At 45.8% G+C, this 18556-nt stretch overlaps 1 protein-coding gene across 1 annotated transcript in view; it reads left to right on the plus strand.

Moving 5' to 3' along the window:
• The window catches only part of LOC144493945 (dynein axonemal heavy chain 8-like), a 1745965-nt gene that overhangs the window by 1086800 nt on the left and 640609 nt on the right, over positions 1-18556 (plus strand). The window contains exon 40 of the mRNA XM_078213522.1: positions 12181-12334. Coding sequence (XP_078069648.1) covers positions 12181-12334 — 154 coding nt within the window. The remainder of the gene's footprint in view (positions 1-12180; positions 12335-18556) is intronic.

Here is an 18556-nt window from a genome sequence, read left to right on the forward strand (position 1 = left end):
GCAAAACTGGCTTGGACATAGAAAGCAGAGAGTAGCAGTGCAAGGGTAATTTTCTAACGAGTATGTGACAAGCGGTATTCCACAAGGATCAGTGCTGGGTTCTCTGTTGTTTGTAATCTATATAAATGATTTGGAGGAAAATGTAGGTGGTCTGATTAATAAATTTGCAGATGATATAACAATTGGGAGAGTAGTGGATAGTGAGGAGGATTGTCAGAGAATACAGCAGGATATTAATCGGTTAGAGACTTGGACCAAAAGGTGGCAGATGGAATTTAACCCGGAGAAATGTGAGGTGATGCGATATGGAAGGTCAACTGCAGAAGGAAAGTATACAGTAAATGGTAGAGCCCTTAGAAATATTAGCATACAGAGGGATCTAGGCATGCAGATCCACAGTTCCCTCAAGATGGCAACTCAGCTGGACAAGGTGGTCAAGAAGGTGTATGGCATGCTGGCTTTCATCAGTCGGGATGTTGAACATAGGAATTGGAAAATTGTGTTGTAGCTGCAAAAACTTTGGTTAGGGTGCATTTGGAGTATTGTGTACAATTTTGGTCGCCACACCACTGGAAGGATGTTGATGCATTGGAAAGGGTGCAGAAGAGATTTACCAGGATGTTGCCTGGTTTGAAGGATATGGGCTATGAAAAGAGGTTGAACAAACTTGGTTTACATTGGAGTGTCGGAGGATGAGAGGGAGCCTGATAGAGGTTTACAAGATTATGACAGGCTTAGATAGAGTGGATAGTTAAAGTCTTTTTCCCAGAGTTGAAGGGTCAATTACTCGGTGGCATAGGTTGAAAGTGAGAGGAGAAAGTTTAAAAGAGATGAAAGGGGCAAGTTTTTCACACAGAAGGTGGTGAGTGCCTGGAACGCGCTGCCGGACGAGATGGTAGAAGCAGATTCTATAACAATGTTCAAGAGGCATCTGGCTAGATACATGAATAGGTAATAGAGGGATTATGGACCACAGATAGAAAGAAAATGTTAGATTAGAGAAGCATCCGTGTCGGCACAGACTTGGTGGGCCAAAGGGCGTTTTCCTGTGCTGTGCTGTTCTTTGTTTATTTTAAAAGCTAGAACTCTTACCTTTCAAAGAAGAACAAAGAACAAAGAAAATGACAGCACAGGGACAGGCCCTTCGGCCCTCCAAGCCTGCAACGACCATGCTGCCCGAATGAACTAAAACCCCCTAGCTTTCCTGGGAACATATCCCTCTAGTCCCATCCTACTCATGTATTGTCCAGACACCCCTTAAAATTCACTATCATATCTGCTTCCACTACCTCCCCTGGCAGCGAGTTCCAGGTACCCACCACCCTCTGTGTAAAATCTTGCCTCGTACATCTCCTTTAAACCTTGCCCCTTGCACCTTAAACATATGCCCCCAATTGAATCATCCACCCTGGGAAAAAATTTCTGACCATCCACTCTGTCCATGCCCCTCATAATCTTGTACATAAGAAGATAAGAAATAGGAGCAGGAGTAGGCCATCTAGCCCCTTGAGCCTGCCCCGCCATTCAAGAAGATCATGGCTGATCTGAAGTGAATCAGTTCCACTTACCCGCCTGCTCCCCATAACCCTTAATTCCCCTACCGATCAGCAATCCATCTATCCGTGACTTAAACATATTCAACGAGGGAGCCTCCACCACTTCAGTGGGCAGAGAATTCCAGAGATTCACCACTCTCTGAGAGAAGAAGTTCCTCCTCAACTCTGTCCTAAACTGACCCCCCTTTATTTTGAGGCTGTGTCCTCTAGTTCTGGTTTCCTTTCTAAGTGGAAAGAATCTCTCCACTTCTACCCTATCCAGCCCCTTCATTATCTTATATGCCTCTATAAGATCACACCTCAGCCTTCTAAACTCCAATGAGTATAAACCTAATCTGTTCAATCTCTTCTCATAATCTACACCCCTCATCTCCGGTATCAAACTGGTGAACCTTCTCTGCACTCCCTCCAAGGCCAATATATCCTTTCTCAAGTAAGCGGACCAAAACTGCACACAGTATTCCAGCTGCAGCCTCACCAATGCCCTGTACAGATGCAGCAAGACTTCTCTGCTTTTATATTCTATCCCCCTCGCGATAAATGCCAACATCCCATTTGCCTTCTTGATCACCTGTTGTACTTGCAGACTGAGTTTTTGCAACTCATGCACAAGGATCCCCAAGTCCCTTTGCACAGTAGCATGTTGTAATTTTTTTCCATTTAAATAACAATCCAATTTGCTATTATTTCTTCCAAAGTGAATATCCTCGCATTTGCCAATGTTATACTCCATCTGCCAGATCCTCGCCCACTTACTCAGCCTATTCAAATCTCTCTGCAGACCTTCCGCTTCCTCCACGCAATTCACTTTCCCACTTATCTTCGTGTCGTCAGCAAACTTTGTTACCCTACACTCAGTCCCCTCCTCCAGATCATCTATGTAAATAGTAAACAGTTGAGGCCCCAGTACCGATCCCTGCAGCACGCCACTAGTCACCATCTGCCAACCAGAAAAGCACCCATTTATTCCAACTCTCTGCTTCCTGTTGGATAGCCAATCCCCAATCCACGCTAACACCCTACGCTCAACTCCGTGTGCCCCAATCTTCTGCAGCAACCTATTGTGAGGCACCTTATCGAATGCCTTTTGGAAATTCAAAAACACCGCATCCACCGGTTCCCCTCCGTCAACCACACTCGTCACATCTTCATAAAATTCCAGTAAGTTCGTCAAACACGACTTTCCGCTCATGAATCCATGCTGCGTCTGCTTGATCGTACCATTCTTATCCAGATGGCCTGCTATTTCTTCTTTAATGATGGATTCCAGCATTTTCCCAACTACAGACATTAAGCTAACCGGCCTGCAGTTACCCGCCTTTTGTCTACTTCCTTTTTTAAACAGCGGCGTAACAAAGCCGTTTTCCAATCAGCTGGCACTACCCCAGAGTCCAGTGAATTTTGATCAATAACCACTAACGCATCCGCTATTACCTCTGACATTTCTTTCAGTACCCTGGGATGCATTCCATCCGGGCCCGGGGACTTGTCCACCTTCAGTCCCGTTAGTCTACCAAGCACTGCCTCTCTAGTAACAATAATTGTATTGAGTACCTCTCCTCCTACCAACACTCGATCGTTAATATTCGGTAAACTATTTGTGTCTTCCACCGTGAAGACTGACACAAAGAACTTATTTAAAGTCTCAGCCATTTCCTCGTTTTCCACTATTAAACCCCCCCTCTCGTCCTCCAAGGGTCCAACATTCACTCTAGCCACTCTATTCCTTTTTATATATTTGTAAAAACTTTTACTCTTATTTTTTATGTTAAGAGCTAGTTTAGTTTCATAATCTATCTTTCCTTTCTTTATCACTTTCTTAGTCATTCTTTGTTGTTTTTTAAAGCTTTCCCAATCTTCTAAGTCTCCACTATTTTTGGCCACTCTGTATGCATCGGCTTTTAATTTAATACTCTTCTTTATTTCCTTTGTTATCCACGGCTGGCTATCCCTTTTCTTACAGACCTTCTTTATCACCAGAATATATTTTTGCTGAGTACTGAAAAAGATCTCCTTAAAAATCCTCGATTGTTCCTCAGCTGTCCTACCTACCAGTCTGCTCTCCCAGTCCACCCTAGCCAATTCAGCCCTCATCCTATCGTACTCCCCTCTGTTCAAGCAGAGGACATTGGTTTGGGACCCTACTTTCTCCCCCTCCATCGGCACCAGAAATTCGACCAGATTGTGATCACTCGACCCTCGAGGGTCCTTCACAAGAAGATCCTTAATTCTACCTGTCTCGTTACACATTACCAGATCTAAGATAACTCGTTCCCTCGTAGGTTCTGTAACATACTGTTCAAGGAAACTATCCCGACAGCATTCTAAGAACTCTTCCTCCATCCCACCACGTCCAACTTGAGTCAGCCAATCAATATGCAGGTTAAAATCCCCCATTATTATTGCCGTTCTGTTTTTGCACGCATCCATTATTTGTTTGTTTATAGCCCTCCCCACCTCAACATTATTATTTGGGGGCCTACTAGTGTCTTTCTCCCCATACTGTTCCTTATCTCCACCCATAATGATTCCACGTTTTGCTCCTTAGAGCCTATGTCGTCCCTCACTACTACCCTGATATTATCCTTTATTAACAGAGCTACCCCACCACCTTTTCCATCCTGTCTATCCTTCCTAAATGCCTGGTACCCCTGGATATTCATTTCCCAGTCCTGGTCACCCTGTAACCATGTTTCTGTAATGGCCACTAGATCATACCCATTTGTGCTGATTTGTGCCATCAACTCATTTACTTTGTTCCGAATGCTTCGTGCATTCAGGCAAAGTGTCCTTATTCCAGCTTTTATCTGGACCCGAATTGTTGAAATGTTATTAACCTCCTCCCTCTTATACTGTCTATAACCCTTCTCTGTTTGCGAGCTAACTTCCTTGCTCCCAGTCACCTCATCTCGATCCCCTCCCCCCAACCTATCTAGTTTAAATTCTCCCCAGTAGCCTTAGCCAACCTTCCCGCCAGGACATTGGTCCCCCTGGGATTCAAGTGCCACCCGTTTTTTGTGTGCAGGTCACACCTACCCCTGAAGAGGTCCCAATGGTCCAGGAACCTGAATCCCTGCCCCCTGCACCAGTCCCTCAGCCACACATTCATCCTCCACCTCACTCCATTTCTGTCCTCACCTTCCCATGGCACAGGCAGCAATCCTGAGATTGCAGACTTCTATCAGGTCGCCCCTCAACCTGTCACTCCAGTGAGAACAAACCAAGTTTCTCCAACATCTCCTCATAGTTAATGCCCTCCATAACAGGCAACATCCTGGTAAATCTTTTCTGTACCCTCTCCAAAGCCTCCACACCCTTCTGGTAGTGTGGCGACCAAAATTGAACACTATATTCCAAGTGCAGCCTAACTAAGGTTCTATAAAGCTGCAACATGACTTGCCAATTTTTAAACTCAATGCCCTGGCCGATGAAGGCAAGCATGCTGTATGCCTTCTTGACTACCTTCTCCACTTTCAATGACCTGTGTACCTGTATACCCAGATCCCTTTGCCTATCAATACTCTTAAGGGTTTGGCCATTTACTGTATATTTCCTATCTGAATTAGACCTTCCAAAATGCATTACCTCACGTTTGTCCGGATTAAACTCCATCAGCCATCTCTCCGCCCAAGTCTTCAACCGATCTATATCCTGCTGTATCCTCTGATGGTCCTCATCACTATCCCCAAATCCACCAACCTTTGTGTCGTCAAACCAGTTACATTTTCCTCCAAATCATTTATATATGTTACAAACAGCAAAATTTCAGCACTGAACCCTGAGGAACGCCACTTGTCACAGCCCTCCATTCAGAAACGTACCCTTTCACTGCTACCCTCTCCTCTGCCTTCTATGACCGAGACATGTCTAAATTCTTGGAAGTGCAGGGTCGGATTAAGACAAGTCAGCATGGATTTAGTAAGGGGAGGTCGTGCCTGACAAACCTGTTAGAGTTCTTTGAAGAGATAACAAATAGGTTAGACCAAGGAGAGCCAATGGATGTTATCTATCTTGACTTCCAAAAGGCCTTTGACAAGGTGCCTCACGGGAGACTGCTGAGTAAAATAAGGGCCCATGGTATTCGAGGCAAGGTACTAACATGGATTGACGATTGGCTGTCAGACAGAAGGCAGAGAGTTGGGATAAAAGGTTCTTTCTCAGAATGGCAACCGGTGACAAGTGGTGTCCCGCAGGGTTCAGTGTTGGGGCCACAGCTGTTCTCTTTATATATTAACGATCTAGATGACGGGACTGGGAGCATTCTGGCCAAGTTTGCCGATGATACAAAGATAGGTGGAGGGGCAGGTAGTATTGAGGAGGTGGGGAGGCTGCAGAAAGATTTAGACAGTTTAGGAGAGTGGTCCAAGAAGTGGCTGATGAAATTCAACGTGGGCAAGTGCGAGGTCGTACACTTTGGAAAAAAGAATAGAGGCATGGACTATTTTCTAAACGGTGACAAAATTCATAATGCTAAAGTGCAAAGGGACTTGGGAGTCCTAGTCCAGGATTCTCTAGAGGTAAACTTGCAGGTTGAGTCCGTAATTAAGAAAGCAAATGTAATGTTGTCATTTATCTCAAGAGGCTTGGAATACAAAAGCAGGGATGTACTTCTGAGGCTTTATAGAGCACTGGTTAGGCCCCATTTGGAGTACTGTGAGCAATTTTGGGCCCCACACCTCAGGAAGGACATACTGGCACTGGAGCGGGTCCAGCGGAGATTCACACGGATGATCCCAGGAATGGTAGGCCTGACATACGATGAACGTCTGAGGATCGTGGGATTATATTCATTGGAGTTTAGGAGGTTGAGGGGAGATCTGATAGAAACTTACAAGATAATGAACGGCTTAGATAGGATGGACGTAGGGAAGTTGTTTCCATTAACAGGGGAGACTAGGTCGCGGGGGCACAGCCTTAGAATAAAAGGGAGTCACTTTAGAACAGAGATGAGGAGAAATTTCTTCAGCCAGAGAGTGGTGGGTCTGTGGAATTCATTGCCACAGAGGGCTGTGGAGGCCGAGACGTTGAGCGTCTTCAAGACAGAAATTGATAAATTCTTGATTTCTCGAGGAATTAAGGGCTATGGGGAGAGAGCGGGTAAATGGAGTTGAAATCAACCATGATTGAATGGTGGAGTGGACTCGATGGGCCGAATGGCCTTACTTCCGCTCCTATGTCTTATGGTCTTATGGTCTTATGTCTATCCATCTTGCCAGCTCACCTCTGATCCTGTACGACTTCAGCTTCTGTACTAGTCTGCCATGAGGGACCTTGTCAAAGGCCTTACTGAGGTCCATGTAGACAATATCCACTGCCCTAGCCTCATCAATCATCTTCGTTACTTCCTCGAAAAACTCAACCAAGTTAGTGAGACACGACCTCCCCTTCACAAAACCATGTTGCCTCTCGCTAATACATCCACTTATTTCCAAGTGGGAATAAGTCCTGTCTCAAAGAGCCCTCTGCAATAATTTCCCTACCACTGACCTCAGGCTCACTGGGCTGTAATTACCTGGATTATCCTTGCTACCCTTCTTAAACAAAGGAACAACATTGGCTATTCTCCAATCCTCTGGTACCCCAGTCCAACGCCGGCATCTCCACATCATCTCACCTGTAGCCAGTGAGGATACAAAGATTTCTCCCAAGGCCCCAACAATTTCCTCCCTTGCCTCTCTCAGTATTCTGGGGTATATCCCATCAGGCCCTGGTCACTAGTCTACCTTAATGTTTCTCAAGACCCCCAATACCACCTCCTTTTTGATCTCAACATGACTCAAACTATCTGCACACACTTTCCGAGACTCATCATTCGCCAAGTCCTTTTCTTTGGTGAATACTGATGCAAAGTACTCATTTAATACCTCGCCCATCTCCACTGGCTCCACGCATAGATTCCCTCCCCTGTCCTTGAGTGGGCCAACCCTCTCCCTGGCTACCCTCTTGCTCTTTATATATGAATAAAAAGCCTTGGGATTTTCCTTAATCCTGCTGGCCAATGACTTTTTGTGACCCCTTTTAGCCCTCCTTACTCCTTGCTTAAGTTTATTTCTACTTCCCTTGTATCCCACACTTGCTTTGTGTGTTCCCAGCCTCCCAGCCTTGATGAATGCTTCCTTTTTCTCTCTGACTAGGCTCACAATATCTCTCGTTATCCAAGGTTCCCAAAACTTGCCATACTTATCCTTCATCCTTACAGGAATGTGCCGGTCCTGAATTCCTATCAACTTACACTTGAAAGCCTCCCACATGCCAGATGTTGATTTGCCCGCAAACATCTGTTCCCAATCTAGTCTCAGTTCCTGCCTAATATTGTTGTAATTAGCCTTCCCCAATTTAGCACCTTCACTTGAGGACTACACTTATCTTTATCCATCAGTACCTTAAAGCTTACTGAATTGTGGTCACTGTTCCCAGACTGCTCCCCTGCTGAAGCATTGACCACCTGGCCAGGCTCATTCCCCAATACCAGGCCCAGTATGGCCCCTTCCCTAGTTGGACTATCTACATACTGTTTCAAGAAGCCCTCCTGGATGTTCCTTACAAACTCTGCCCCATTCATGCCCCTAGCACTAAGTGAGTCCCAGTCAATATAGGGGAAGTTAGAATCTCCCACTACAACAACCCTGTTACTTTTACACCTTGCCAAAATCTGCCTACATATTTGTTCCTCTATCTCCCGCCTATAGTAAACCCCCAATATTGTGACTACACCCTTCCTATTCCTGAGCTCTACCCGTATTGCCTCACTGTATGAGTCCTCCGAGGTGTCCTCTCGCAGTACAGCTGTGATATTCTCCTTAACCAGTAGTGCAACTCCCCCACCCCTTTTACATCCCCCTCTATCCCACCTGAACATCTGTATCCTGGAATGTTAAGCTGCCAATCCTGTCCTTCCCTTAACCAAGTCTCTGTATTGGCAACAACATCATCATTCCTAGTACTAATCCAAGTTCTAAGTTCATCTGTCTTACCTCTTACACTTCTCGTATTGAAACAAATGCACGTCAGTTCACCAGACCTTCTTTGATTAGCAACCATACTTTGCCTGCTCTTTCTCTGAGTCTTACTGGCCCTACTCTCTCGTTCTCCTTCAGTTAATTCACCTTTGCTTTGGTTCCCACCCCCCCTGCCAAACTAGTTTTAACATAGCTCTAAATTAAAGAAAAACAACTTACCCACTGCTTACCAATCAGCTCTCTCCCTTGTTGTCTCTCCTCCTGCAGCAGGGTAAGACCGTTTTCTGAAGATTAGAAATTTAGAAAGCAAAAAAGCTTTGATCATAGAATCTTACAGTGCAGAATAAGGCCATTCGGCCCATCGAGTCTGCACTGACCACAATCCTACCCAGGCCCTATCCCCATAACCCCATACATTTACCTTAGCTAATCCCCCTAACACGAAGGGGAAATTTTGTATGGCCAATCCACCTAACCTGCACATCTTTGGACTGTGGGAGGAAACCGGAGTACCCGGAGGAAACACAGACACAGGGAGAATGTGCAAACTCCACACAAACAGTGACCCAAACCAGGAATAGAACCCGGGGTCTCTGGTGCTGTGCGACAGCAGTGCTAACCACGGTGCCACCATGCCGCCCCTTCTTTCTCCTCTGCACTGAATTCCCAGATACACTCACTGTCTCTGGCTGTCTCACTCAGGATATGCTCCCTCCCAACTGCTTGTGCATGAATCATACTGATAATGTGATTCCAACAGTCTCCTTCTTAAGTAGAGCTGAAGTGAGCTGAGATGAGTCACACACTAGTGATGCTTCAACAGTAATCAATACTGATCGAAGCCCCATTCAGGCTTCAGGTAACTGACAGTTAACTCACTCAGTGAGTCAAGTCAACCATCTTTTTAAGCTTTGAACTAAACTACTGAATTTTAAAAGCCTTTTAACAAAAGATTAACAATTCAGTTCCCAATGTGTTCCAAACTCCCCAAATATACGCACTCACTCTCGCTGTGTCTCACTCTGAGGAGATTCGATAGATGGAGTAAATTTGAATGTTCAGGTTTTTGATAAAGACCCACAAAGGAGTTTGATTAGCAGAGTTAAAACATTTGGGATCCAAGGCAACATACTGGCGTGGATTAAATGTAAGGTAAAATCAGCATTGTCCCAGATGACCAAAGATTGCTCTCCCCTTTGACGGAGATTGCTGACTGGCAGTGATTTAACCTGAGGATTGCTACGCCTTGCTACGTTTTTTTTTAACTGGTCGGTGCAACATCGTGGGCCGAAGGGCCTGTTCTGCGCTGTAATGTTCTATGTTCTATGTTCTAAGGGGTAAGGTTGAGAAGGCGGGCCTTCGTGAATAACCTCAGGTGGTACGGGAATTGTACCCACGCTGTTGGCAACATACTGAATCACTAACCAGTCTTCCAGTCAACTGAGCTAACCGACCCCATGCTGGCATGGATTAAGGATTGGCTAAGAGGCAGAAAACGAAGAGTAGGAATAAACAGGCTATGACTCATGGGGTACCACAAGGATCAGCACTTGGGCCTCAGCTGTTCACAATATATATCAATGATTTGGATATGGGGACCAAGTGTAATATTTCTAAGTTCGCGAATGAGTAAGATGTAATGCATCTGGAGAATTTGGACAATGAATGGGCAAAAACATGGCAGATAGAAGATGTGCGGGTTAGGTGGATTGACCATGCTAAATTGCCCCTTAGTGTCAGTGAGACATGATTCTAGAATATAAAGTGGAAAATATGAGGTTATTCAAAGAACAAAGAACAGTAGAGCACAGGAACAGGCCCTTCGGCCCTCCAAGTATGCACTGATTATGTTGTCCTTTCTAGACCAACCGCTTGTATCCCTCTATACCCCGTCTGTTCATGTGTCTATCCAGATAAGTCTTAAATGTCACTGACATGTCTGCCTCAACAACCTCACTTGGCAGTGCATTCCAGGCCGCCACCACCCTCTGTGTAAAATACTTACCCCTCACATCTGTATTGAACCTTTCCCCCCTTACAAAGAACAAAGAACAAAGAACAAAGAACAGTACAGCACAGGAAACAGGCCCTTCGGCCCTCCAAGCCCGTGCCGCTCCTTGGTCCAACTAGACCAATCGTTTGTATCCCTCCATTTCCAGGCTGCTCATGTGACTATCCAGGTAAGTCTTAAACGATGTCAGCGTGCCTGCCTCCACCACCCTACTTGGCAGCGCATTCCAGGCCCCCACCACCCTCTGTGTAAAAAACGTCCCTCTGATGTCTGAGTTATACTTCGCCCCTCTCAGCTTGAGCCCGTGACCCCTCGTGATCGTCACCTCCGACCTGGGAAAAAGCTTCCCACTGTTCACCCTATCTATACCCTTCATAATCTTGTACACCTCTATTAGATCTCCCCTCATTCTCCGTCTTTCCAAGGAGAACAACCCCAGTCTACCCAATCTCTCCTCATAGCTAAGACCCTCCAAACCAGGCAACATCCTGGTAAACCTTCTCTGCACTCTCTCCAATGCCTCCACGTCCTTCTGGTAGTGCGGCGACCAGAACTGGACGCAGTACTCCAAATGCGGCCTAACCAGCGTTCTATACAGCTGCATCATCAGACTCCAGCTTTTATACTCTATACCCCGTCCTATAAAGGCAAGCATACCATATGCCTTCTTCACCACCTTCTCCACCTGTGTTGCCACCTTCAAGGATTTGTGGACTTGCACACCTAGGTCCCTCTGTGTTTCTATACTCCTGATGACTCTGCCATTTATTGTATAACTCCTCCCTACATTATTTCTTCCAAAATGCATCACTTCGCATTTATCCGGATTAAATTCCATCTGCCACCTCTCTGCCCAATTTTCCAGCCTATCAATATCCTGCTGTATTGCCCGACAATGCTCTTCGCTATCCGCAATTCCAGCCATCTTTGTGTCATCCGCAAACTTGCTGATTACACCAGTTACACCTTCTTCCAAATCATTTATATATATCACAAATAGCAGAGGTCCCAGTACAGAGCCCTGCGGAACACCACTGGTCACAGACCTCCAGCCGGAAAAAGACCCTTCGACCACTACCCTCTGTCTCCTATGGCCAAGCCAGTTCTCCACCCATCGAGCCACTTCTCCTTGTATCCCATGAGCCTTAACCTTCTTAACCAACCTGCCATGTGGGACTTTGTCAAATGCCTTACTGAAATCCATATAGACGACATCCACGGCCCTTCCTTCATCAACCGTTTTTGTCACTTCCTCAAAAAACTCCACCAAATTTGTAAGGCACGACCTCCCTCTTACAAAACCATGCTGTCTGTCACTAATGAGATTGTTCCGTTCTTACCTTGAACTTGTGCCCCCTTGTAATTGTCATTTCTCCCCTGGGAAAAAGCTCCCAACTGTTCACCTTATCTATGCCCATCATAATTTTATAAACTTCTATCAGGTCGCCCCTCTGCCTCAAATGCTGTGTGACCAGCTGAGTTTTTCCAGCACTTTAGGTTTTGATTTTAAGCAGACATAGTTTGCCTTTTTGTTTGTGCCTGACCTGTGGTAACGTCTCTCCCATAATTCCATTTAAATTCAAGCTCAAGTGTTAAAAAGAGACCTATAATCCACCAGCATTGCATCGACTTCTGAAATTACTCTCTTCTACAGGTATAATACTTACTACAAGAAGGATATTCAGATCTGGGTACATAATCTGACAACATGCACAACTATAATAGAACAATGGCTTTTAGTCCAAAATCTGTGGATCTATCTGGAAGCTGTCTTTGTTGGAGGAGACATCGCCAAACAACTGCCACAGGTAATTTATAAAATTAATTTAAATATATTAGCGAGCTTCATGCTTCCTGGTCATTATGGTAATTCTAGCAGAATCCATTAGAAATAATGGGGGCAATTTTACACCAGCAAGGTCGGGGACACGGGTGCAAAATCTGGTGAGAGTTGGGAATATATTTTAATTATTTTACATATTATTAAAGGACCAGGTGAGGGCAGCAGAGCGGTGAATGTGATTGGCGGCTGCAGGTAACATTTGCATAGGTGCAGTCACTGTGATCAGAAGGTGGGTTTCCGGGGGACACCTTCCTACTGTGAGTGAAGGCACTTGGCCAGGTGAGGGTAGCAGAGTGATGATGGTGATGGTTGGTTGGTTGCAGGTGACATTTGCACAGGTGCAGTCACGGTGACCAGAAGGTGGTTTGTAGAGGTGCTGCTGTGAAGGGCCAGTTAAACCCCAGACATGCAGTCCCTCCCTCCCTCCCACCAAAAGGAAAGTTGTTAGGAGGACCACAAGCAAGGGAGAGGTGAGTTGAGATTCTTTTATCCTTTTACCTGTATAATGGCAGTTAGGACAGTGGTATGCTCCTCCTGCCAGATGTGGGAAATTAGGGAGCAATCTAGTCTCCATGACAACTTTGTCTGCAGGAAGTGTGTCCAGTTGCAGCTCCTCACAGACCGCATTGTTTGGTTAGAGCGGCAGGTGGATGCACTGCAGAGCATACAGGAAGAATTTTAACAACACCAGGTTAAAGTCCAACAGGTTTATTTGGTAGCAAATACCATTAGCTTTCGGAGCACTGCTCCTTCATCAGATGGAGTGGAAATCTGCTCTCAAACAGGGCACAGAGACACAAAATCAAGTTACAGAATACTGATTAGAATGTGAATCCCTACATCCAACCAGATCTTAAAGATACAGACAATGTGGGTGGAGGGAGCATTAAGCACAGGTTAAAGAGATGTGTATTGTCTCCAGACAGGATAGCCAGCAAGTCCAGGAGGCAAGCTGTGGGGGTTACTGATAATGTGACATAAATCCAACATCCCGGTTTAGGCCGTCCTCATGTGTGCGGAACTTGGCTATCAGTCTCTGCTCAGCGACTCTGCGCTGTCGTGTGTCGTGAAGGCCGCCTTGGAGAACGCTTACCTGAAGATCAGAGGCTGAATTCCCGTGACTGCTGAAGTGCTCCCCAACAGGAAGAGAACAGTCTTGCCTGGTGATTGTCGAGCGGTGTTCATTCATCCGTTGTCGTAGCGTCTGCATGGTTTCCCCGATGTACCATGCCTCGGGACATCCTTTCCTGCAGCATATCAGGTAGACAACATTGGCCGAGTTACAAGAGTAGGTACCGTGTACCTGGTAGATGGTGTTCTCACGTGAGATGATGGCATCCGTGTCGATGCAGAGGTTGCTGTGGCAGGGTTGTGTGGTGTCGTGGTCACTGTTCTCCTGAAGGCTGGGTAGTTTGCTGCGGACAATGGTCTGTTTGAGGTTGCGCGGTTGTTTGAAGGCAAGAAGTGGGGGTGTGGGGATGGCCTTGACGAGATGTTCGTCTTCATCAATGACATGTTGAAGGCTCCAGAGGAGATGCCGTAGCTTCTCCACTCCGGGGAAGTACTGGACGACGAAGGGTACTCTGTCCACCGTGTCCCGTGTTTGTCTTCTGAGGAGGTCGGTGCGGTTTTTCGCTGTGGCGCGTCGGAACTGTTGATCGATGAGTCGAGCGCCATATCCTGTTCTTATGAGGGCATCTTTCAGCGTCTGGAGGTGTCTGTTGCGATCCTCCTCATCCGAGCAGATCCTGTGTATACGGAGGGCTTGCCTGTAGGGGATGGTTTCTTTAACGTGTTTAGGGTGGATGCTGGAGAAGTGGAGCATCGTGAGGTTATCCGTGGGCTTGCGGTACAGTGAGGTGCTGAGGTGACCGTCCTTAATGGAGATGCGTGTGTCCACTGTGGCAAGACTGTTCTCTTCCAGTGGGGGAGCACTTCAGCCGTCACGGGCATTCAGCCTCTGATCTTCAGGTAAGCGTTCTCCAAGGCGGCCTTCACGACACACGACAGCGCAAAGTCGCTGAGTAGAAACTGATAGCCAAGTTCCGCACACGAAGATAAGTGGGAAAGTGAATTGCGTGGAGGAAGCAGAAGGTCTGCAGAGAAGTTTGAATAGGCTGAGTGAGTGGGCGAGGATCTGGCAGTTGGAGTATAACGTTGACAAATGCGAGGTTATTCAATTTGGAAGAAATAATAGCAAATTGGATTATTATTTAAGGTGCAGCAGGTAATCAAGGTGATCAAGAAGGCAAATGGGATGTTGGCATTTATCGCGAGGGGGATAGAATATAAAAGCAGAGAAGTCTTGCTGCATCTGTACAAGGCATTGGTGAGGCCGCAGCTGGAATACTGTGTGCAGTTTTGGTCTGCTTACTTGCGAAAGGATATATTGGCCTTGGAGGGAGTGCAGAGAAGGTTCACCAGTTTGATACCGGAGATGAGGGGTGTAGATTATGAGAAGAGATTGAACAGATTAGGTTTATACTCATTGGAGTTTAGAAGGCTGAGGTGTGATCTTATAGAGGCACATAAGATAATGAAGGGGCTGGATAGGGTAGAAGTGGAGAGATTCTTTCCACTTAGAAAGGAAACCAGAACTAGAGGACACAGCCTCAAAATAAAGGGGGGTCAGTTTAGGACAGAGTTGAGGAGGAACTTCTTCTCTGAGTGTGGTGAATCTCTGGAATTCTCTGCCACTGAAGTGGTGGAGGCTACCTTGTTGAATATGTTTAAGTCACGGATAGATGGATTGCTGATCGGTAGGGGAATTAAGGGTTATGGGGAGCAGGCGGGTAAGTGGAACTGATTCACTTCAGATCAGCCATGATCTTCTTGAATGGCGGGGCAGGCTCGAGGGGCTAGATGGCCTACTCTTGCTCCTATTTCTTATGTTCTTATGTTCTTACTCCAGGATGGTGTGTTGTCTCCCTGGTGCCAGGGTCAAGGACGTCTCTGAGCGATTGCAGGACATTCTTAAGGGGGAGGGTGAGCAGCCAGAGATCGTTGTACATATTGGTACCAACGACATAGGTAGGAAAAGGGATGAGGTCCTGAAGTGTGAATATCGAGTTAGGCAGAAGGCTAAAGTGCAGGACCTCAAAGGTAGTAATTTCTGGACTACTATCAGTGCCACGTGCTAGTGAGAGTAGGAATAGGAAGATTAGGCAGATGAATACGTGGCTTGAGAGCTGGTGCAGGGAGCAGGGATTTAGATTTTTGGATCATTGGGATCTTTTCTGGGGAAGGGCTGACCTGTTCAAGAGGGACAAGTTGCACCTGAACTGGAGGGAGATTAACATCCTGGTGGGGAGATTTTCTAGAGCCACTCAGGAGGGTTTAAACTAGTTTGGTAGGGGGGTGGGATCCAAAACAGTAGGGAAACAGAAGAGAAATTTGAGGACAGCACAGAAGTTAACGAGAGCACATTAAGTAGTAAAGGCAGTATCAGTAATCCTAGTACCAGACAGATCAGGCAAAAGCAAGACAGAGAGCAAGGGAAGTCCAGATTAAACTGAAATTATTTCAATGCAAGAGGCCTGATGGGCAAGACAGATGAACTCAGGGCATGGATGGGTACGTGGGACTGGGATATTATAGCAATTACTGAAACATGGCTAAGGACTGGCAGCTCAATGTTCCAGGGTACAGATGCTATAGGAAAGATAGTCATGATGTGAAGATGCCGGCGTTGGACTGGGGTAAACACAGTAAGATGTGAACAGATTTGAACAGGGTTTGTGAACAGAATTCCCACTCACCTGAAGAAGGGGCTTGGAGCTCTGAAAGCTTGTGTGGCTTTTGCTACCAAATAAACCTGTTGGACTTTAAACTTCTTACTATAGGAAAGATAGAACAGGAGGTAAGAGAGGAGGGGGAGTTGCACTTTTAATTAGGGAAAACATCACGGCCATACTGAGAGAGGATATAACCGAGGGTTCGGCCACTGAGTCTGTATGGGTAGAATTGAGAAATAAGAAGGGGAAAATCAGTTTAGGGTTGTACTATAGGCCCCCAAATAGTCAGCGGGAAATTGAGGAGCAAATATGTAAGGAGATTACAGATAGCTCCAAGAAAAATAGGATGGTAACAGTCAGAGACTTTAACGTTCCCAACATTGACTGGGACAGCCATAGCATTAGAGGGTTGGATGGAGAGAAATTTGTTGAGTGTATTCAGGAGGAATTTCTCATTCTGTATGTGGATGGACCAACTAGAGAGGAAGCAAAACATGACCTCCTCTTGGGAAATAAGGAACGGCAGGTGACAGAAGTGTTAGTGAGGGATCACTTTGGGACCAGTGACCATAATTCTATTAGTTTTAATATAGCTATGGAGAATGATAGGTCTGGCCCAAAAGTTAAAATTCTAAATTGGGGCAAGGCCAATTTTAATGGTATGAGACAGGAAATTTCAAAAGTTAATTTTGGGAGTCTGTGGGAAGGCAAAGGGACTTCTGGTAAGTGGGAGGCTTTCTAAAGTGTGTTCAGGGTAAGCACATTCCTCTTGGAGTGAAGGGCGAGGCTGGCAGAAGTAGGGAACCCTGGATGACTCAGGATATTGAGGCCCTGGTCAAGAAGAAAAAAGAGGCACATGGCATGCATAGGCAGCTGGGATCAAGTGTACCCCTTGAAGAGTATAGGGGATGTAGGAGTAGAGTTAAGAGAGAAATCAGGAGGGCAAAAAGGGGACACAAGATTGTTTTGGCAGATAAGGCAAAGGAGAATCCAAAGCGCTTCTACAAATACATGAAGGGCAAAAGAGTAACAAGGGAGAGAGTAGGGCCTCTTAAGGATCAACAAGGTCATCTGTGTGCGGATCCAAAAGAGATGGGTGAGATCCTAAATGAATCTTTCTCATCAGTATTTACTATTGAGACAAACATGGATGTTAGGGAACTTGGGGAAATAAATAGTGATGTCTTGAGGAGCGTACATATTACAGAGAAGGAGGTGCTGGAAGTCTTAAAGCGCATCAAGGTAGATATATCCCCGGGACCTGATGAAGTGTATCCCAGGACATTGTGGGAGGCTAGGAGGAAATTGCAGGTCCCTAGCCGAGATATTTGAATCATCGATAGTCACGGGTGAGGTACCTGAATGTCTCACAAATTTGATTGAGTTCTTTGAAGGGGTAAGCAAGGAGGTAGACGAGGGCAGTGCAGTTGATGTTGTCTACATGGACTTTAGCAAGGCCTTTGACAAGGTACCGCATGGTAGGTTGTTGCATAAGGTTAAATCTCAAGGGATCCAGGGTGAGGTAGTTAAATGGATACAAAATTGGCTTCTTGACAGAAGCCAGAGGGTGGGTTGTAGAGGGTTGTTTTTCAAACTGGAGGCCTGTGACCAGCAGTGTGCCTCATGGATCAGTGCTGGGTCCACTGTTATTTGTCATTTATATTAATGATTTGGATGAGAATATAGGAGGCATAGTTAGTAAGTTTGCAGATGACACAAAGATTGGTGGCATAGTGGACAGTGAAGAAAGTTATCTTTGATTGCAATGGGATCTTGATCAATTGGGCAAGTGGGCTGACAAATGGCAGCTGGGGTTTAATTTAAACAAATGCGAAGTGATGCATTTTGGTAGATTGAACTACGGCAGGACTTACTCAGTCAATGGTAGGGCATTGGGGAGAGTTATAGAACAAAGAGATCTAGGGTACATGTTCATAGCTCCTTGAAAGTGGAGGCACAGGTGGACAGAGTGGTGAAGAAGGCATTCGGCATGCTTGGTTTCATCGGTCAGAACATTGAATACAGGAGTTAGGACGTCTTGTTGAAGTTGTATAAGACATTGATAAGGCCACACTTGGAATACTGTGTGCAGTTCTGGTCACCCTATTATAGAAAGGATGTTATTAAACTCGTAAGAGTGCAGAAAAGATTTACTGGGTGCTACCAGGACTTGATGGTTTGAGTTATAAGGAGAGGCTGGATAGACTGGGACTTTTTTCTCTGGAGCGTAGGAGGCTGAGGGGTGATCTTATAGAGGTGTATAAAATAATGAGAGGCACAGATCAGCTAGATAATCAATATCTTTTCCCAAAGATAGCGGTGTCTAAAACAAGAGGGCATAGGTTTAAGGTGAAAGGGGAGAGATACAAAAGTGTCCAGAGGGACAATTTTTTCTCAGAGGGTTGTGAATGTCTGGAACAACCTGCCAGAGGTGGTAGTAGAGGCGGGTACAA

Source organism: Mustelus asterias, chromosome 5 (genome assembly GCF_964213995.1).
Source record: "Mustelus asterias chromosome 5, sMusAst1.hap1.1, whole genome shotgun sequence".
Lineage (NCBI taxonomy): Eukaryota > Metazoa > Chordata > Chondrichthyes > Carcharhiniformes > Triakidae > Mustelus > Mustelus asterias.